The 22,772-nt window shown below is 47.0% G+C and overlaps 1 protein-coding gene across 1 annotated transcript in view; it reads left to right on the top strand.

Moving 5' to 3' along the window:
- The window catches only part of DNAH3 (dynein axonemal heavy chain 3), a 594,186-nt gene that overhangs the window by 244,869 nt on the left and 326,545 nt on the right, over window positions 1–22,772 (top strand). The window contains exons 25-27 of the mRNA XM_075319752.1: window positions 9,143–9,235; window positions 20,778–20,888; window positions 21,109–21,223. Coding sequence (XP_075175867.1) covers window positions 9,143–9,235; window positions 20,778–20,888; window positions 21,109–21,223 — 319 coding nt within the window. The remainder of the gene's footprint in view (window positions 1–9,142; window positions 9,236–20,777; window positions 20,889–21,108; window positions 21,224–22,772) is intronic.

The following is a 22,772-nucleotide window of genomic DNA, read 5'->3' as shown; positions in this document are numbered from 1 at the left end:
ATACTACATTTCTAATTGGAGGTATTTGCTAATATTATTATATTATTACACCTACTACATGTTGGGAAACGATCTTGCACATGGGAATACCCCTTTAAGACAATTTGCTTTACATGAAGGCCCATACAGTCATCATTAGAAATGAGTGAACCTGTGGAAGTTCGGTTCCAGGGTTCTTCTGGATTCTAGATAAACTGATCATACTCGAGTACAGCGATGCTCTCGTAAGTGTTTTGCATACATAAAGCACCCAAACTCTGTTTTTTTGGTAAAGTCTAAGTTTGGTACGAATGCTGAACCTCGGGTTCGCTCATCTCTAGACATCGCCATCGACCGAATGGAAATAAAGTTTACCATGATTTTTCAGACAAAAAGGAGCAACTACATAAAATAATTCCAGCTGACTTAAACTATTACTTACCCTCCTGGGTCCAGTGGTGCCTGTCCTGCAGATCCACGTTTATGGATCACTACTTGTTTGGACGCCGTACACACTTCCAACAAGCAACCTTTTTTCTGTAAGTAGCTCTGTTCTGTCAGGCGTCTGTTGTTATTTCATCTCTGCTTCTGGCACTTCAGGAGCAGTGGCTGGCTTGTGAACCAGGTTTGCTAATCACCATTTCCAGCTGGTCTCCTTCTACTTAAGTCTTTGTAGTTTTCTGTACCAGCACGGAAGATAGTCTCTGCTTGCAGATGCGAAATCCCGGTATCCATGGCATTCCTCTATTTGGTGACCAGCAAATCGTTGTTTGCTCGTGTGGCGCCCTGGACAAGCCAGGACGTCACAGGAACTACAACAACACACCCCGGCTAGGCACATCTAGGTCAAACACAAATCCTTGTTGCCTCCCTCCAGGGGCTGATGTCCACACCAGGGGGTGCGCCAGGCGGTTGGCCACGCCCACCGAGGAGTTCACAGACCTGGAGGCGAGAAAAGGAGTCAGATCAGTTTGAGGAGTGGAGAAGTGAAGTGGTAGTAGAGGAGACTGACCGTGTCCGGGTGCATGGCCCGGGCACATACAGCAAGGTTGGCAGACGGTGGTGACCGTCTGCAGGAGAGGCTGATTGAAGTGAACCGTAAGGACCGGGGACGGGCGGTGGCCCGCCGGTACCGGATCGGGGAGCGAAGAGAAGCCAGCACCATTCGGCAGGGCCTACGGACCCCGACCAGGCTAGGAGTCGCCGTAAAACCGGTCAAATCCGTTAGCGAAGCGAACCTCCGGGGTTTCCCAGCAGTGAAGACCCGATTGAAGGCAACAGCTCACACTGTGAAGGGAAACACAGTCACCGCCAAGGCTACAGTTCCCAGGGCCAGAGCCTGGGGCAAAAGGGGCTCCCTCAGCATCCATCCAAGCTGGGGAGCGGGTTACCGGTGGGAAGCCATTGGAACCGTAACACAACACAGGTGCAGGGAAAGGCAGTCACCATCAACCTACCGGGAGAGCTACCGCAGCCGTCTGTGGGACCCGTCCATCCAGCCGTTTGTTTTACCGGAGACTTTGCATTGATCATTGCCTGAGTGAGTACCACCGTGCCGTGCGGCACAGCACTGCCCCCGCGACCCTGCACCTCACCAGGCCCCGTAACCCGCCTGCCATCCCTAACCCTCACCGGGCCCCGGGACAACCAACCCCCCTACCAACGGAGGGGAGAAAACAACATCCAAGCTGCTCCCTGTCACTGCTCCCGGGATCCCCGTCCAGAGCAGCGGTGGTGTCCCAACCTCACCACAACCGTGGGTGGCGTCACGGACAATATCCCTAAACCAAACCACCCCCCTTTCACTCACGGGCGAGGAGCGCCGCTCGAGTCCCCGGGATCCGGCCCACCGCTCGAGCCACCGACCGAGCAGCAGCAGCAGCCGGACCCGAGCAGTGGGTGAGCGCAGCGTCCCCTCCTCCGCCCGCGACACTCGGTTTGAGAGTTCCCTGGTGTGAATTACTCCTACCCCTTTTTGGTTTATTCCCTCCGGTGTCGTTTTGTCTCTCCTCTGTGGTGAGTGTGTCTCAGTTCTATTCCTTGTCTGTTACTTTGGGAGGTTGTTACTTGGTTTCCTGCCCATCCTGGGGTTGGTGGTTTGGGGAGAGGTATTAAGACAGGGCCGTACAGGAGACAGGGCCTAGAGTGGTGACCTGGACTTCCCTACCATCAAGAGTACCTCCAGGGTCAGGGTGAGCACAGGGTCCACAGTCTTAGGCTATGTGCACACACTGCGTTTGTTTGACGCTGCGTTTTTTAGCGCTAAAACCGCACAGAAACGCAGCATCTTTAAAAAACGCATGGAAAAAACGCGTGCATTTTTACCGCGTTTTGGTGCGTTTTTGGCTGCGTTTTGCTGCGTTTTTGATCACTGCGTTTTTCTGCATTTTTTTATCAGTGAACATTGCCATTAAAGATTGTTGGGAAAAAAAAAAGAGGTCTGATGTCATTTCCTTCTTCCATATGTTCTTCATTCTCCACTAGTGTATGTAGGAGAGCAGACAGCTGCAGAACTACAAGGCTCAGCATGCTCCATCCAGGACTGTATGCTGGAGGGAGAGTCAGGGGGAGCAGACCTACAAGGCTCAGCATACTCCATCCACTAGTGGATGCAGGAGAACAGACAGCAGCTGCAGAACTACAAGGCTCAGCACCCTCCATCCAATAGTGTATGCAGGAGAGCAGACAGCAGCTGTCGAACTACAAGGCTCAGCATCCTCCTTCCAGGACTGTATGCAGGATTTCTTTGTCCCCCCAAACAAAAAAAATGACGTGGGCTTCGCCATATTTTTGTATGCTAGCCGGGTACAGCAGGCAGGTATGGGCTGCCCCCAACCCCCAGTTGCCTATTTGAACCCGGCTGGGAACCAAAAATATAGGGAAGCCCTTTTTTTTTTATTTTCATGAAATAATAAAAAAAAAAAAATGATATGGGCTTCGCCTAATTTTTGTGTCCAGCCAGGTACAACTAGGCAGCTGGGGATTGGAATCCGCAATTCAGGGTGCCCAATCTTTCTGGGCACCCCCGCTGTGAATTGCAGTCCGCAGCCGCCCCAGAAAATGGCGCTTTCATAGAAGCGCCATCTTCTGGCGCTGTATCCAACTCTTCCAGCTGCCCTGATGCCGGGTTGCTCACTGGGTAATAATGGGGTTAGGGCTAGCTGTGTATTATCAGCTGGCCCTAAGCCCGAAATTCATGGTGTCACGCCAATATTAGACATGGCCACCATGAATTTCTAGTAGGATAAAAAAAAAAAACACAATACACAGAAAAATATTTTTATTAGAAATAAAACACAACACAATTGGTGACTCCATCTTTATTGAAATAAAGAACCCCCCTCCGCAGTAATCCTGGGTCAAGGGTCCCACGCCGTCCAATCCGGATCCAATATCATCTGATCGGTTTGCTGGAAGGCAAAGCGATCAGATGATGTGTCAGGTTCAAGGATGTGAATCACATCACAGATCAGCTGATTGTATAAAAGCCGTTTATACAATCAGCTGATGCATCAGTGCAAAAAAAAACAACAAAAAAAAACAACACTTCTGTGCAGCGTCGGACTGGCTACTGGAGGAATCTCCAGTAATGCCAGGCATGGATTCAGGTACCTGCACTGCACTCCGGAGCTCTCACCTGAGCTCCAGACTGCAGCCGATACTGTACAGCGAGCGCCGAGTGACTGATTCCCGGGCACTTGTGATTCAGTTCATGACAGCTGCAGACAACCCGGGCTAATCTCCGGTGCTTCCACCTGAACTCCGGAGATCACCCCGGCCTGTCTGCAGCTGTCATGAACTGACTGCAAGCGCCGGGGAATCAGTCACTCGGCGGTAAAATCCGGCGTCACTGCGAGACTTACGATCAGCTGATGCATCAGGTGACTGCATCAGGTGATCACCGCCAGGTCCTCACGACCAGGTCATGCAGCTATCGTACGTGCCTGGGAGCCGGCACACAGCCAGAGCGGGGGTGGCGGGACCGAGAAAGGGGCTGGAAGCGGACATGGCAACGGGAGTCTGCAGACAGGTGAGTATGACAATTTTCTACTGTTCACTTTTGATTTAGCAGCCGCTTCCACCTCCTGCACGGGAGCTGACATGGCACCGGGCGGGAAATCGAAGCAGCGGTGACGGTATCGGGAGAATTCACGCTTCTGTGTTTACTGACAGAAGGAATCCTCTTCCTGTACATGTCACTTTACTGCCCACCCCTTGCGTTTATAGCTGCGTTTTTAGTAATAAAAACGCACTAAAACGCAGCTATATTTGCAATTTGCAGTTTTCATTGCGTTTTTGAACATCTCATTGAACTCAATGGGTGGAAAACGCAGTGAAAAACGCAAAAATAATTGACATGCTGCGTTTTTGTGGGCACCACAAAAACGCAGCTAAAAAAAACCTGCTGTGTGCAGACAGCAAAAATGAAAACTCATAGACTTTGCTGGGGAAGCAAAGTCATGCAGTTTTCTGAACAAAAACGCTGCGAAAAACGCACTGTGGGAACTTACCCTTAAGGCTAGCTTAGTGTGGCGCTGCTGAATACATCAGGGAGCCACAGGGAACTGCATCCTTACCCAGTGTGCAGTGCCTAGTCCCCATGTTTCCAGGTACCCAAGAAACCGGTGTCAGTCCCATCTGCACCACAAAACTCAATCACCTCACATTAGTCACTGTCAGACACACCAGTGGGTTGGCCTAGCTGGAAAAAGGGCCACCCACCTAGGGGCCAGGCAGGCTGTAAGAGGGGGACAGAGAGGAAGTAGACTCCAGAGAGTGAGGAGCTGGGAGAGTGAGCTCCTGGGGAGATAAGGAGAACTGATTGGGTCGCAATCAGTGATTTGGGTCCAGAGGAGTCGGGGACTGGTAGCAGGGACGTTGGACAGGGATATGACGGACATAGTCTTGGAGGGACTGTCGGCACCAGAAGAGACCAACATAACTGACCGGTACCAAGCATGACGGGGTACAGGACCCTAGGTCAGGAGCTGATTCAACGTCCTGACAATTCACCTGAAAGGGAGTGGATCTTCAAGGACTTCCCTACAAGCTCAGAGATTAAGGGCATCAGCACAACGAGGGGGACAGGGTGTTTCTAGACAGCAACCCACTGAGGTCCCAAGTGCCAGCCCTTAAGAGCACAGCTACACTACACATAGTGAGCAGGGCCCCCAACAGCTTCAAGCCACGGGGACCATCAACGGACAACAATTGTGCACGGGAGCAGGCTCCGAATCACTAAGTGACACCGGTTGGACCGGTTACTTGGACGGGCTCCCGGCAGCGGCAGCTGCACGCAGAGACTTTGGTTTACCTACAGTGTGTGTGTCTCCTTTCTAAACCTCATCCAGCACCACGACTACCTGCAGTGAGCACCCTGGTCCCTGCACCCTTTTCTCCCAAAACTACCAACCCCTGAGCCCGGGGCCTTCCCTACCTGCGGAGGGACTGACATCTTGCTGCTTCACACCATCTGCCCCGGTCCTCCTTCCAGCAGCGGCGGTACTCCCATTACCGCAACCCGCAGGTGGTGTCACGAACTTGTCCCCTGTAAATATCCCCCTTTTACAGATCAAAGTGTCCGCCAAGCCGGGTCCGGACCCCTTGAGCCACGACGATCCCGGATCCGAGCAGCCCGACTAACACCGGGGCGGAACATTAGCACCCCTTGACATCATGTTGACAGTGATGCAGCAATTTAGTAAGCTCAGAGGTTCATGTCAGCTACACAAAGAGCTGCTGAGCTCACTGATTGTCTGCAGTGCTGTCAACATGACATCAGTACTGCAGACAAACAGCAGAGACCGGGCAGTGTCAGAGGGCCAGGGCAGGATCCGGGAAGGGTAAGTTATACTCGGTCGTTTTATTTATACCTACAGTGGTTCACGAAAGAAAGTTTTCTGAAAGGAGACAACCCTTTTAAAAAAGCCATTAAAATGTTATTAACAGCAATAAATCATATGTACGACACACTGTCATCCATAGCACCAGACAAATTACATTTGTGTGTCCTGCCAGATTTTAGCATATCCAGCACGCAGGCCAATTTTTTTCATTTTTTTTATTTTTATTTTTTGTTATGTAGCTTTTACAAGATTTTAATAGTTGTTTCCATTTAAATTGTAGATTTTCAGCACATGACTATTCTCAATTGTAGCCTAGAAGCAGAGAGGATTCTTATGGAAAATCTGCATTTACATAGTAAATACAGTTTTATTTTGCCTTCTCCGACATCAACAGTACAAAGATAAGAAACTTTGTAATATATCTTATCAGACAAAAACACCTCTTTCCCATTTATCAGTTGTATTCACCCCCCAAAAATTGCTCAAATTTGTCTTTGAGACAGGAGAAAGAATAGGGGAACAGCCCAAAACAAAGCTTAAAGAGAAGATGATTCAGAATTATAGGGGTTATATTGATGTCCTATCCTGAGGATACCAGATCGATCCGACAACAGCCACCACCACCGATCAGCTGTTCCCGATGCCATGAATGAATGGAGTCGATCTATAATACTACGCAGGCCATTACTATAAAAGTGCTGGAAAACCCTTTTAAGAAGTATTTACTAAAGAGCACATGCCAAGAGAGTGGTCCTACAGTGTTAACACTTTCAGCACTGATTTGACAGTATCAGTATCATTTTGCGCGGAGACATACCCACAACTGGTAACACCCAGCTGTCAGTCATTTCATAGAGAAATAACAGAGGATCGATAATGATTGTTATTTATTGAGGAATACAATCATTAAAGGGGCATTCTCAAGTTTCTAAGTTATCCTTTATCCATAGGGGTCTGACCATTGGGGGCGCCACCGATCCTAAGAACCTGAATGGAGTGGAGATTGATCATGCTCACTGCCGCTCCATTTTTTTTAATTAGCGTGCCAAAGACCAGCTGAACGCAACAATTATAAATCTCTGGTGGTCCTGAAGGAGAGTGCCAGCCCCAGCCCGTGCTAGCGCCGCTCTCCTTCGCCAAGGAGACTCTGTGTGTGGAACTGACTTCTGGCGGGGTGCATGACACTTACTTGCTACTTCACGCCAGTGCCTGTCACCCCTGCTGCCGGTCCTCGATGAAGTAAGATACCCGACACCAGAGTTCACTTAGCCAAACAGTTTTGTTTCCATTTATTCTTCACACTGTTATGACAGCCATGACCGTCCTTCCTCTTTCTGTCGGGTACTACTCTTTGTGCTGTCCCCGCTATCTTGGATTGTGTCTTCAATACTCCAGGGTCTGTGGCTCCTTACCCCTAATACCACTCACCTTGGTCCTCTTCTGGGCCCCTTCGGCTCTCTAGCAGGGTGATTCTAAGCCCGCCAGGGTGAGCCGTATGCTCCGGAAATCCAGAGATTAACTTAAAATATAAATATAAAGTCCTGCTCACCATGTGTCGTTGTGTAGACCCATTGCAGTCCAGGCTCTCCGACACCTGTCGGCTGGGTAAACACATACATTTTAGTAAGGAGAAGTAGTTGGAGTCGTAAGACTCTGCCTAAAGTCGAAACGTGTCAACAGGACTATCATGCTCTACTAGTGTTATTTAAATTTAATTATGGAATAAAGAAAGAAAGAAGTTTGAATTAACTGAGGACTCCAGTTACTGAAACTTATCCAGAGGTTACCTCGGGGTACCCTGACTGGCTCTTACACTAAGGTCATGTATTTTCGCTTTGAACCCACTTCTTGACTGACTCTCTCTAGAGTTCCCCTTTCCAACCATCCGCCCTGTCATCTGTCTTTCATTCCTTAACTATTTTAAAGGGAACCTGGCACCGGATGTTTATAATACTCACCTAACGGTCGGTGCTGAGCAGACTGGTCGGATGGGAGTCTCCGTTCTCCGGGTCCGTGTTTCTTCTTTCGACCATCTTTGTCCTCCTTCCGGAGCTAGTGTGGATGACGCATTCTATGTCATCTACACTAGCCGACATTGAGATCCCAATACTACAATACTTTAATCTGCCTTACTCAGGGCAGATCAATATGCGCCTGCGCAGTACCTCAATGTCGGCTAGTGTGTATGACGTAGAACGCATCATCCACACTAGCTTCAGAAGGAGGACAAAGATGGCCGAAAGAGGAGGTGCGGACCCGGAGAATGGAGACGTCTATCCAACCAGTCTGCTCCGCACCAACCGTTGGGTGAGTATTATAAACATCCAGTGATCGGTTCCCTTTAACCCTATCTTTTCCAACACCTCTTCTAAACTTTCCCTGCCGCTGGTTATCCCAATTGCTGGATACAACCTTTAATAACCTGTTGAACAATCTTTGATCTGCTACATCCTAAGGGTATTCTCTTCTAAAGCACTCAAGTATTCGCTCATGCATTTATAATATACAACAGTAAATACATAAAATATAATATCTTTACATCATGGGGCATTGCCCGCCTGTTACCGTCCCATTAAGAAAGAATGGAGTGGCCGTGCGCACAATCAACCTCCCCTTCATTGTGAAGAACCGTAGATCCAGAATTGGTGGGGCACCAGAGATGGGGAATGTATCCCCTATCCCCTAATCTTCCTACAATCCATCTGCTAGTGTCTACAATAACAATTAATTGGGCTGAATCCCCTCCAGGATAGGAGTATTTTTAAGCCTCGGCTGCTCTAAATTATGACTATTTTCACAGAAGAAATGTTCTATAATTTACAAATCCAGGCTCCAACTCAGTGCAGAATTCACTAATAATCCTCACACATTTGTTGCGTTCTATTCCATGATGTGACCATTAATTAGATATTACCCTGTAGAAACTATATATTCTTTATTTTTCTCTTTTTTCTGTCTTATCTAAGTGCATTGCCCCTGTCAGAGGACACTGTAGATTGCTGCATTACCACCAGCTGTCTACACCTTCCCATCCTGTAAGTCATCAGTAATGGACCTGTAATAATGAGCCTGGGCCGGCAACCGTCATTCATGAAGACAGATGTGTCTATATGCTTGCCCCTGGTCAATCCTCAGTAGATTAATTATTCAGATTAGGTTATTTCTTACAGAACGCCTTATTGTTTTTCTACACATAACCCAGAAGATCAGATGGTTTGAGTGTAAGGAACTGACATGAGTAATATATCTCTGCGCTAATCAAGGTGTACGTGTATCATGGTATATCACCATAATGTGCTTGTTTGTTTGCCTTCCAGGGAATGGTGGAAAAATGGCTTTTGCAAGTGGAAGAAAATATGTTGGCCAGCATGAGACAAGTCATTTATGATGGGATAGAGGGATACATTGAGGTAAGGTTATGTTTTTATTATAGGAATTACTTTCAAGTGGATTTATCACAACATCTGGCAATTGTCATGGGATGTTCAGCTCTGCACACATCTGCTAGCACGGTGGCGTCAGACTCTGTTCACACTACAGAGTCTGACAAGCAACCTGAGGCTTCTGGATTGTTCAGCAAGAGCCGGGCGTCGGCTGGTTCAGATTCACTGGTCTTCAGCTCTGCAGGAGTCAATCCCTGCAGACAGGACCTTAACACTAGAACTACTGGACTCGTGACACCTATATAGAAATACATGGTGCAAAGTAGTCAAAATGACTACCTCAGTAGTTCTAGTGTTAATGCTCAGGTTGCTGATTGCCAAGTGCATCTGTCTCCTTATCTTAAGCACGCCTTTCTTTTTGTGCCGATGATAGCTTCAGCTATCCTGGTCTTTGTGTCTCCTGTTTATGGTGATCGGTGCTGTGCTTCTGAGTGGTGTGAGCGTTCCCCGGATGTGCGTTACTTCCTCTCCTTTTTCATATTCCCCAGTACACATATTATTTCTCCTGTGTATGCTGAGTACTGTGCGTACAAGTTTCAGTTCCCTCTTGACTTTGTCGTTTTGTGGGGTTACGTGTTTCTGTTTTCCAGCCTGCGCCGTGGGTGGGGGAGAGGAGGAGTAAGATCAGGGTGCGGACAGCAGTTAGGGCTATGTCGGGGGCTCGGACCTGGTTACCATCAAACCTACCTCTGAGATAAGGGTGTTACGTTCCAACCAGAGTTCGCTCCATCGACATCTGCTTCAATCACCAAGCGACGCTGTGTTTCTGCCATGGATAGTGCTGGTTATGGGAGAGGAGTCGATGCCAACGGCGCTGGTGGGCGCAGGCTCCGCTAATCCACTGGGCTTGGCTTCCATGGGATCTGCAGTACCACTGGCTGACTGTAGGTGGTTTGTGTCTTCCAGCTAAAGTTACCTTCAATCAGCTACAACCAACTGGAAGACACCACACCCTTCTTATTCCCCCTCCTGTCTGCTTACTTCCAGAGATAGTTCTGTATTCCTGGTTCCTGTTCTGTTTGTATAGTAATTCCGGTGCGCTGACCTCTGCTTGTTTTCTGACTACCCTCCTGCCTACCTTTTTTGTACCTTGCTGCTATAGTCCCGGATTTGACCCCTGCTTTGTCTCCTCACTACGCCCTTGCCTGCTGATTCTGTTCCTGTATTACATTTCCTGGTTTTTGACCCTCCCTGACTACCATGGACTACAGCCTACCATAGGTAGTGATCTCCGAGGCTCTGTGTATTTCCAAATCCCTGTATAGGGGTTAAATGGTTGCAGAGTTCTCGGGGTCCTACTTTGTGAACGGCTTTCCTCTAGCCTCCCTTTACAGCCAGTCTGAGTCTGTTGCTCCAGGCAGGTGTTACAAAGGGACAACGCAGGGTCGCAAGTCTGGAAGCCAGTTTAGGGGCCCCTGTCCTATATAATAATATAATAATCATTTTTATTTACAGTATATAGCGCCAACATATTCCACAGCACCTTACAATTCAAAGGGGACATGTACAGACAATATGATACAGTACAGAAAAAACAAAATTCAGATGCCAAGAGGAGTGAGGGCCCTGCTCGCAAGCTTTCAATCTCAAATGGGTGTCACCTGCTCAGCCTCATCAAATATGGCGCATTTAATGCCTGTTATAGCTGGGATGTTTCCTTATGATGGATGTAATAGGGCAACCAGAGAAGTGTCTTTTGTGTCATACTTCATTATATGACGTGTACTAAACTTTTCTAATGCTTACAGAGGAATATATGGGAATCTAGATTTGTACATATAGCACCTGATGGAGAATTGTGCAGACTACAAGATCATTAACCCCTGCCCACTCCACCCTGTAATAGTATATTGCAATTACTCTGAGCTTCCATTCTATTATGACGCAACCCCATGGTGCTGGTATTTGAGATGTCGGCACACACTGGTCTTTTGAGCACCTTTGTCTTAGTGCACAGTTACGCCCTTTCAATTAGTATTTTGGGGTCGTCCCCCTGCTTCTGATTGACAGCACTCACTTGCCCAGAGCAACTAGTGTCTAGAATCAGCCCTTGTGTCGGTGCTATCTCTGAGCCCGGCTGCACGCACATAGCATCAGTGCAGTATCGGCGCACACAGTTTAGGAGAGCATGTTCTTCTACACAACTTCTCTCTACGGCCACCGTTCGCTACACTGATACACCCAGAAGTATAGCGAATGGCAGCCTCAGAAAGAAGTCAGGGAGGAGGACATATCTGCATTGTCACATCGAGGCAAGGGAACACCCAGCGTGTGGCGCAACACAAAGGGAAAGCCAGGAAAGATGTAAAGGAAGGCCCTGGCGATAGGGAGAGGGAAGTGGGGTCACGTCCTAACGCTCACTTGAGTCTGATCCCTGCACACCCTAATGTCCCTAGACGGGTCCTTCCCCCATGCGCCATCACGTGCCTAGGCCCTCGCTGTCCTTGACCTCACCCTGACTAGTGTGTAGACGCTTGTCTCACTACTACAATAAAACATAAGAAGAAAGGTAGGACAAATGGACTGGGAAAGACACAAAAAATGGCACTCCTCGGTTTTTCTAGCAGGAAACTCCACAGCTGCAACTATAATGAACACTTCAGCTTCTCCATAGACTTCTCCTACAAAGTGGTCAGTATAGAAGATCTACAGGGTGGGCCATAAGTATGGATACACCCTGGGTGGGCCATAAGTTTGGATACACCCTACAATTTGTGGTATATTATTAGTACATGGGAGGGGCAAAACATTTGAGGCCGGGTGAAACCCATGGTGGCCATTTGCAAAGGCGCCATTTTGAATTCAACTTTACTCTTTTTTTATCAGGGTGTATCCATACTTATGGCCCACCCAGGGTGTATCCACACTTATGGCCCACCCTGTATAACCGTCATGGAGTAAAGCCAGGAGTGGGTTACTATGGCGGAAGGGAGTGATAAGATGCTGCAGCTGTGATAAAGGCTATGAGTAATCTCATGCAGAAAGGGAAGGGTGCTTAACCCCTTCAGCAACAAATGAAAGTAAATCCACTACAATACAAGATATAACGTGGATGCGACAATCATGCCCACACTGTAATTGCTGCCACACTGACATTATGTGCTTGCGGTTGGGCTCAGTCAGTGTGAATATGCAACCACAGACATTCGTGGTTCAATTCAGGCAGTGCAAGCTCTGACCACTTGGACGCTATCAATCAGAAGCTTGGAAAGTCCCTAAATGCAAAATGACAAGGCGTACCCGTGAACGGAGACCTTCTCCACTCCAATAGCGCATCAAAGCTTTTGCACTCAGCTATCTCTCATTTTTTTAGGCGCGGTGAGGCACATGCGCAGACCTCATTGCATTTCTCCTGCCATATGGGAGCCCCATTCCGGAGAATGTTGGGTCTCTCAGTGGTCAAATTCTCACCGATCCACAAGCTATCACCTTTCCTTTGGTTGCAAAATAGGTGATAATTTGCATTATAGGTAAGACCATCAAACTGCAGCCAGGACAGTATATTTGGAGGGGGCAGAATTGGCACAGGAGTGGTGGCACCTTAAGGTTTTTGATACCTAAACATGTTAAAAGGACGATTTTGTGTAATTGGTGCATTAACACTTCTCCACTGCCTGATAAGAAGCGTGGCTCCAGCTTTGAGAGTTAGGAACATTACATTTTAATGAATTATTAACTACAGTTTCCTGTAGATCCGTCAGCCCAGCTCATTTGTATCTTGTTGCAGCCTATCAGTAAAATATAGAATTGCACAGCTTGACCATAATAAAATGCATTCACTAGACATTAAACAGTTTAATGTAAACTCACAGCGGTGGAACATTTTCCTTAACAGGCCACAGCAAGGGCTTATCGTATGAGCTACACACTAATGAAATCCATCTGGCTATACCATTGTAATGAACGTTTATATGCTGTGCCCGCCAACCTTGTCTCTCCGTGTGGTACTGGCCCATTCTCAGTTTACTTCTAGCCAGCTTGTGTTCTTCAATGTAGCCTCACAGAAAACAATTAAAGGGCAACTCCAGCGTTGTTGTTTTTTTTTCCAATGCTGCAGTGGTGCTTTAAATTTAAGTCCCCTGCCCATTGTCTTATACTCACCCTCTGGCGTCTTTACCTGTTTTTGGCATCATTCTGATCCCGACTTGCCGGAAGACAGAAGATACGTCACAAGCGCTCAATACAAGTCAATGAGGGCCAGAACAAGGCAGGGCCAGAACAAGGCTCTCATAGACTTGCATTGAGTTGTAACCTCTGGCTTGCTCCGTGAAACACTGGAGAAGCTAGCAGGTCACAAACTGCCTGAGACTGTGCTAGAGACAGATAAAGACGCTGGAGATGAATATAGGACAGGGTGCGGGGGACGTAGAGTTAACGCACCACCCCAGCAATGAAATAAAAAATACACTGGAGTGGTGCCTTAAAGCCTTAAAGTAAATTTTCATTTATAACTCCCTGCAGTTTTCTTTTGGAGTCCTAAATTATGACCACATGCACCAGGGCAATAAACATGATTATGATTATTGCTTTTGTTGTTGTTATTAATTATTATTTTTTTTAGCACCATTTATTCCATAGTGCTGCACATGTAAAAAGGGGTTACATACAAAATACAAATATAAATTACAGTGATCAAAAAAACAATGACAGACAGAAAGGAGATGGCCCTGTCCTTGCAGTATTACAGTCTATAGGATAATGGGGAAAGAGACAGTAAGTTGGGGCTTGTGGCAGCTACCGCTGGTGGTGAGCTGGCAGCTCCCGGTGGTAGTGAGCTGGCAGCTACTGCTGGTGGTGAGGTGGCAGCTTCTGCAAGTAGTGAGGTGGCAGCTCCTGGCGGTTCTGAGGTGGCAGCTTCTGCAAGTAGTGAGGTGGCAGCTCCTGGCGGTTCTGGGGTGGCAGCTTCGGCAAGTGGTGAGGTGGCAGCTCCTGGTGGTATTAAGGTGGCAGCTACTGCTGGTTGTCAGGTGGGAACTCCTGGTGGTAGTGAGGTGGCTCCTAGTGGTGGTGAGGTGGCAGCTCCTAGTGGTAGTGAGGTGGCAGCTCCTAGTGGTAATGAGGTGGCAGCTCCTGGCAATAGTGAGGTGGCAGCTCCTGGTGGTAGTGAGGTGGCTCCTGATGTTGGTGAGGTTGCAGCTCCTGGTGGTAGTGAAGTGTCAGCTCCTGGTGGTAGTGAGCTGGCAGCTACTGCTGGTGGTGAGGTGGCAGCTCCTGGCAGTGGTGAGGTGGCAGCTTCTAAAAGTAGTGAGGTGGCAGCTCCTGGCGGTTCTGGGGTGGCAGCTCCGGCGAGCGGGGAGGTGGCAGCTCCTGGTGGTAGTAAGGTGGCAGCTACTGCTGGTGGTGAGGTGGGAACTCCTGGTGGTCGTGAGGTGGCTCCTAGTGGTGGTGAGGTGGCAGCTCCTAGTGGTAGTGAGGTGGCCAGCTCCTAGTGTTAGTGAGGTGGCAGCTCCTGACAATAGTGAGGTGGCAGCTCCTGGTGGTAGTGAGGTGGCTCCTGGTGTTGGTGAGGTGGCAGCTCCTGGTGGTAGTGAGGTGGCAGCTCCTGGCAATGGTGAGGTGGCAGCTCCTGGTGGTAGTAAGGTGGCAGCTTCTGGTGGTAGTGAGGTGGCAGCTCCTGGTGGTAGTGAGGTGGCAGCTCCTGGCAGTGGTGAGGTGGCAGCTCCTGGTGGTAGTGAGGTGGCAGCTCCTGGCAATAGTGAGGTGGCAGCTCCTGGTGGTAGTGAGGTGGCTCCTGGTGTTGGTGAGGTGGCAGCTCCTGGTGGTAGTGAGGTGGCAGCTCCTGGCATTAGTGAGGTGGCAGCTCCTGGTGGTTGTGAGGTGGCAGCTTCTGGCATTGGTGAGGTGGCAGCTCCTAGTGGTAGTGAGGTGGCAGCTCCTGGTAATCGTGAGGTGGCAGCTCCTGGTGGTAGTGAGGTGGCTCCTGGTGTTGGTGAGGTGGCAGCTCCTGGTGGTAGTGAGGTGGCAGCTCCTGGTGGTAGTGAGGTGGCCGCTCCTGGCAGTGGTGAGGTGGCAGCTCCTGGTGGTAGTGAGGTGGCAGCAAGGTCATTGCAGACTCCAGCTTTCTTGAAGAGATGGGTTTTTAAGTTCCGTCTGAAAGTTCCAAATGTGGCGGATAATTGGACACATTGGGGCACAAAATTAGAGAGGATGGGGAATACTCCGGATAAGTCTTGGAGGCGATTGGGTGAAGAACATATAAGTGTGGAGTAGAGAAGGAGGCTTTGGGAGGAATGGAGATAACAGGAGATTAGTTTGAGGATAGACGGAGGAGATTATGGTTGATTTTGTAGGTCAGTGTTAGTAGTTTAAACTGGATATTTGGGATAATGAAAGGATTTTTAGGGGGGAGAAGTGGAAGAGTAGCGAGAAGAGAGGTAGATTAGTTGGGCACCAGAGTTAAGGGTAGACTATAAAGGTGCAAGCAAAAGAAGTAGAGAACAACCACACTTCACAAAGATTTGTATGCAGAAAAAAATATCTCTGTTTATTGAGTGCAATAAAGAATTGTTCCAAAGTGTGAGGACAACATAAAACAGTAGTCAGATTTCAACCCGTCGTGGATCTTACTCATATGTTCGCTGTGCCTGAATGAGGATAGTGTGTCCGTCGGAGAGTAGGAGTGGGATTTAGTTAAAGGTGCAGATGCACCACTTCATGACTATGTCTATTCCCAGGACAAGGAGTGAGTGTGGGTGAAGTGAAGAATACCATAACACAATGCAGGAGGAGGCCTTGTTGCAGTTATATCATTGAACACTGACAATTTGGACTGTATAATACTAGGACGATACAAAAATAAATATGTATGCAAATCTGTATATTTTTTAAGGAGGCATCAGGAAGATTAAATACAAATAAACAGTAATGTGTGCCCCAACCTTAGAATTTCAACATGAGCTACAAAACCATCTTCAAGTCATACAGTAAAGATTATATTAAGACTGCCTCTACTTGACATATACTTGCCCGTCATTTAAATTTTGATGTAGCCAAGCAAAAGTCTTAACTTAGGGCTCCTATGTACGGGAGTTCACTAAGATGGCTGTCGGCAAAAGCATAATTTGGCCAACATCCAACTAATATGCATGGCAAACCTAATTCAAGCCTTTGCCTTAGTGTTCACGCTGTTACTTCTCCCACTTTGTGTCTTAGAACATATTGTCCCAAAGAACTCTTAATGGGCATAGACTACAGACAGTGAAATGTAAACTTATAGGTGAAATTATATGTTAGCCTTTGTTGCTTCAATAGTTCCCCAGTTCTGTCTCAAATCTCAAAGTTTCACCCCCTTTACTATAGCATTTGAAAAACATAAATATGTTAGCAACTTTCTGGGGTTGTCCAGGAATATTTTTTTTTACTATGAGCTTATATATTGTCACACGCAGTTTTGCAAAAGCTTCGGCCACAGTCATTCAGATTGACTATTCTGACACTGCGCCTGATGGTTTCTCTGGTGTCTGGGATAAACACAGGCAGACTCGGACGTTGACCTGCTGTGTGCTGATTCATAGGCAGGCTAGCAAGCGTTACTCTCCGCTGGTCTGCATGGTTCTTTAATCACAAGTTGCGGGGAGGCCTACCACATCTGTTCCCCTCCTATTTATGCTGATTGAATCCTTCCACCCATGCCAGAAATAGTTTTTTTTGTTGTTGTGTGAGGTGTGGTGTCCCAGCCTTTCTGGAGATAGTTGAGAGGGAATCAGATCAGGACTGGTCAGTAGCAGGGCCAGGAAGAAGGCTCAGTCATCTCCACCTTCAAGAGTATCTCTAAGATTAGGGATAGCATAGGGCCCCCTAGCTTGAAGAACAGCTTAGGAGCCCCGATTTCCCGCTATCCCATTATCATCGTGACAATTGTACATCTAATAGTATGCCTAGCATGGCATAATGTAAAAGTAGGTAATCTAAAGCAGAGAACCCATTTTTAAATACAAAATATATAACTTCTCTTAATTAAAACTTTCACAAAGCTCATTATCAACATCATATTAGTGCAACTAATATCTTCAACCCAAGTCATTACTATGATAATGAGAAAGGAGCAAATTACTTTGGTTGTTCATCTCCTTCAGGTAGTTGGTTTCACTGTTTTTTTTCATTCTTCCATCCAAATCAAATTAATTCTTGTATCTTGTGCTTTTGGTTTAGAAGAAAAAAACACCATCTTCTTCTCCCACACTTCTGTTTTAGGATTTGTAGTATTCCTGATTCATTCCCTTCTTGCTCAAAACAGACAAAAACATAGTGCATATAAAGGAGCAGAAATATCCCTTTGTCGGTCTTTTTGTGTCCTCATTTGTCAGCACTTCATTTACTTGGTTTTCCTTGATGTAGAGGTTTATCTTAGACCATTGATCATTTTCTAAAGCTTGCATGCTAAGTCTAGTCTTTAATTTACCAAGTCTTTCTTCATCTATGTAAATGTGTTCTTATAAATCACCATATGGGAAGGCTGCTGTTTTCTTGTATCCTCACTCACTGATCTCATTTGTGTAATTATTTCCAGCATTTCATATCTGTGCATTAATTTATGTGCTTCTGCACATTATTCTCTCATTCTGAGTATCATTTTGTCTGCACATTATTCTCTCATTCTGAGTATCATTTTGTCTATGTCATGCGATGTTCGGCTGTGCGCACACCTGCTGGCACGGTGTCATCAGACTCTGTTCACACCACAAAGTCTGACCAGCAACCTGAAAGCTTCTGGCTTGTTCAGCTAGAGCCGGGCGTCGGCTGGTTCAGGTTCACTGGTCTTCAGCTCTGCAGGAGCAGGAGTTAAAGAGCTCAAGTTGCTAATTGCTTCGTGCAGCTGTCTCCTCCCTATTTAAAGCATGGCTTCCTTCCTGAATGTGCCGAGGATAGCTCCAGCTTTAGCTCCAATGATTCCAGTCTTGGTGATTTTCCTGTTTATGGTGATCCTTGTTGTGCTTGAGTGGTGCAAGCGTTTCCCTGTTATGCATTACTTCCCCCCTTTTTACGTTATTTCCTACTACACATATTATCCCTCCTGTGTGTTTTGAGTGCTGTAAGTACAAGTTTCCTTTCTCCCTTGTCCGTGTTGTTTTATGGGGTTTTGTCTTTGTGTTTTCTGGGCCACCCTGAAGGTGTGGGAGAAACGGAGTAAGATCAGGGTTTGGACAAGCGTTAGGGCCATGCTGGGGGCTCAAACCTGTTTACCATCAAACCTACCTTCGAGATAAGGGGACAGCGCAGGGACTCTACTCTGAGTGCCAGCCTAGGGCACATGTCCCGTCAATACATAACCCGTGACAGTATAGTTTTCTTAGTAGAAAAAACTTGCTTTACTGGTTTTCTTCTGCAACTTCTCAGTGCTTCCCAGATGCCTTTAACAGTGTTCTCATGTCTTAAGGGGATCAGTTGATTATCCTCCACTATTAAGCTTATAATGGTTCTTTGCAGTCTGAACTATTCGTACCATTCCTTATTGATCTCTATATAGGAGTGACCTCCTACAAGTCATCTTTGGACAGTAACCTTTCTTACTTTAAACCTCCATAGCTGGTAATTGTCATGATTCAGTTTAGCCACTGTAAATTTAATCTCTAACCTACTGGCTAATTTCCTTTTCTAATTTGTATGTATAAGCTGTTGTAGCAGGAGTATCTCCAATTTAAGACTTTTGGGGGCAGTGAGAATAAGAAATGCATAGCTTGTGATATCCAACAATCTCCAAAAAGTTCTGGAGTGCTTGTTTATTTTATACCCTTCATGAATATCAGCATCCAGTGCAAAAATGCATTTTTTACACCCCCCCTCACTGTAGTGCAAGCCCCTTGGGCCATCTTATTTTCATACTTTATCGACGCTGCGCCGGTTCCACGGTGCCATCTTGTGCCCATAGCTTCTGATCAGCCTGAAGTCAAAAGCTACGTCACAGGTGCTTAATGCATCTCTATGAGAGCCAGAACAAGGCCAGAATGAGGCTCCCATAGAGATTCACTGAAGAGTGACCTCCGGCACGCTCCATGAAACACTGGAGATGCTGGCTAGTCACTTTCCAGCGCAGACAGACCAAAGGGCCACTGGAAAAGGATAAAAGTGGGGAAACGTAAGTATCAGACAGGTCTCAGGGGACTTAGTTTTAAAGCACCACTACAGTGGTCCAATAAAAAAAAAACTGTAGTGATGCTTTACCAAGTAAAGGATGCAACCTGCGTCCACCAAATTTAGTAACACTCCTCATCAGTTCTTTGCTTTGACCAGTTCTCCTGAGGTCTATCATGCCCTACAAGATTTGGAAGGCCTGAAAACATTAAAGAACCACTCCCATCAAAGTTTTTATCCTCTTAATACATTGCAATAAGCATATTATATAGCACTGTGATCTTAAAATTGTTCATTTTGCCCTTCCACCCAGTTAATACTTCTGTTTTCCATTAGGTCTATGACATCACGTTATTAAAAACTGACTAACGGAATCCTTCAAAGCTCTATGGAGAAATAGGAAGTTTCTTTTCCCTGCATGAGTCATCCCTACAAAAGTCCCTTACAGGGGTAGGAGGGAGCAGCTGGGTCAGAGGTTGAGGGGGGAAATGGTACATGCAGGGGCTAGACACTTCCTGTTTCTACATAGCGCAGAGAAAAGAGAAGAATTTATGAGTTAAAAAGGCAAAATGAGCAATTTGAAGTGCACAGTGCTGTATAATATGGTGATTGTAATATATTAAGAGGATAAAAACTTTGATGACAGTGCCTCTTTACCAATTTCTTAGGCCCCTTTCACATAGAGTTTTTTCCTTTTTTCACTGGCCCCATAGAGGTTTATGTTCAGATGCCCCCCGGCAAAAAAAATGAAATGTAAAATCATAGAAATAACATATATATTTGATGAGGATCTTGTACATGGAGGGCCACCGGTAGAAATAAGAATCCCTTTTATGACCATATGCAGTATAGAGTATAAAGATGTTGTTCGAAATGTGGATTACTAAATGCCTAAAAACCAAAGAGGAACATTTATTAGAATATATTCTCACCGAAATTGGTGGTCAATGGTAGCTCACAGATGTAGACGTATGGATATGCGGAATCACCGCTATGGAAAAGCGCTAAGGGGTATACAAAGCTATGGCTATTTAAAATCCCAGCGTTCTACGTCACATCCAACCATGTGACCGGATAGGACATCATTGGTTGGCATTGTGGAGCGCATTGAGTGTAAACCGCCATGTCACATAAGGAAAGAAACGGATGTGACAGTGGAGGCTGGCTATGTGCCCAGACCGGATATGACATAATTGGTTGGCGTTGGTTGGCATAGTGGAGTGCAGTGAGTGTAACCACCGTGTCATATCCTATGGAAGACCATTCCATTGCCTAGTGACTTTCTTGTCTTTGTTTGTCTTTTCCCTCTGTATTGGCATTTAGTTTTTCTAGTTCTTCACTAATGTATATGTATAGGTAGTGTATAATATCAGGAGATATTCTAATTCTAGACTTCCAATCTCTATGTGAAACAACACTGGCATTTCTGTCCCCATAGGTTCCGAGAAAGCAATGGGTCCTTCAGTGGCCTGGACAAGTCGTTATATGCGTTTCCTCAATTTATTGGACTAAAGAAGTATCAGAGGCTATTACCGAGGGCACTTTATCAGTAAGTCAGACCCGCAGTGTCTGCTATTACCGTTACTATGCTCATTTTTATATCATTTAGTCTGTCATGAATTGCATATAAGGTACTGAACAGAGCACATTTGTCAACGGCTATCGGCCTCATCTCGACTAATAAACAATTGGCCACTTTAAAGACACCAGTTTGCGATATTCCTGGAGATAAGTTTTACGATTGCCATTCTCTACGTGAATTTTCACAGGATTTCTTGAAGAAAAGCAATAAGCAGATCAGTGAGATAGTGGAGCTGGTCAGAGGAAAATTGTCTGGTGGTGCGCGAGCAACTTTAGGAGCCCTTACGGTTATTGATGTACACGGTAAGATCTATTTCCAAAATCACTGCCACTGTAGATGACACGTTTAGCAGTTTTCTCTGAAATTGAAGTAGACTTCACTATGGCTGGGTATGATTACATTCTCCTCTGCATCATGTAAGAAGGTGCAGAGCAAAAATCCAAGGAAGATCAAAAACTTGTAGAACCTGAATATATTTCAGTAAGAAATTACAGAGCTGTATCCTCATGGTTTTATTAAAAATGAGATACATTATAAAATTATATTGAGCTTTAAATATAAGGTAGGTAGATGGATAGACGACGGATAGACAGATAGACGATGGATAGATTATTAGAGAAATTAAGATAATGTGAAAGTATTTACATTATATTGTTCTTGCAATACTCCATAGGTTAAATCTTCAAGAATCACCCTCCAGAAAAGTATTGTGTACCGCCCCCGTGGAAGCAGCCGAGCTGCTCGGATCCGGGTTAGCTGTGGCTCGAGGGTCTCCGGACCCGGGGGTCGTGCGGCCACTCGAATGAAAAGGGGGTATTTACAGGGGAGTTATAGTTCGTGACGCCACCCGTGGTGTGTGGTAATTTGGAGTACTACCGATGCCATTGGGAGTACCCGGGGATGATGGAGCGGGGGCAGCAAGGTGTTGTAACGCTCCACGAGTAGGGGGTTCCCCGGGACTCGGTGAGGGGGTGACGTGGGGATGCAGGGCTCACTCTTGTACTCGCTCAGTTCATAGGCAGACACTGACAACCGGGTAAACCAAGTCTCTGGGTACCGCTGCCACTGAGGGGAGCACGTCCGGGTCCCGTCCCCAAGTGGTGCTGCCTGGTGATCCTTGACCTGCGTCCTGGCACTTAGTTTGACTTCAACTTGATGGCCCGGTAGCATGGAACTAGCCGGGCCCCGCTCCCTACTATGGCTAAGTATGGGAGCTTGCTCTCAGGGCTCACGCTTGGGATTTTCTGGACCATTTTGGTTGGAAAGTCCTATCCCCCTCTTTGCGCTAATGCCCTGATTCTGGAGCAGGTGGGAATGGATCATAAAGGCTCCGTTCTCCTCAGGTGAATTGTCGGGTTGCCTGAAGCTACTCCCCGACCTGGGGTTCGTGTACCCCGTCATGCCTTCGGTCCCAGACCGGTGATAAGACTAGGCTACCGGCCGTCCTCCTCGACAGGTCTGAGCACCTCGTCACAATCCCCTGCGACCGGGGGTCCGACTCCTCTAGGCCCAGACCACCGTCTGCAACCTAGGTACTTACTTCAGAAGTCACCACTCCCGACTTCCTCTGAGTTCCTCTCAGCTCAAGGGCTACTTCCAACTCCATCTCCACTCACAGCCAGACTCGACTCTCTACACTCCTCATCTCCCCTCCCTGACCCCCCAGATGGGCGACTCTATTCCACTCAAGCCGTCCACTGGTGCGTCAGGTGGGTGTGGCGCAGGATGTCTCTAGGATTTTATTTGCTGTTGGAGGCAACACCAGTTAAGTAGGGACCCAGAACCAAGAGGGAGGCGGAATACTGCACGGATGGGCAGCTTGTGCAGTACCCTGTGACGACCTGATAGTCC

This window comes from Anomaloglossus baeobatrachus, chromosome 7 (assembly GCF_048569485.1).
Source record: "Anomaloglossus baeobatrachus isolate aAnoBae1 chromosome 7, aAnoBae1.hap1, whole genome shotgun sequence".
In the NCBI taxonomy this organism is placed as follows: domain Eukaryota; kingdom Metazoa; phylum Chordata; class Amphibia; order Anura; family Aromobatidae; genus Anomaloglossus; species Anomaloglossus baeobatrachus.
The sequence above is the reverse complement of the archived record's forward strand: the minus strand, read 5'-3'. Positions and strand labels throughout refer to the sequence as shown.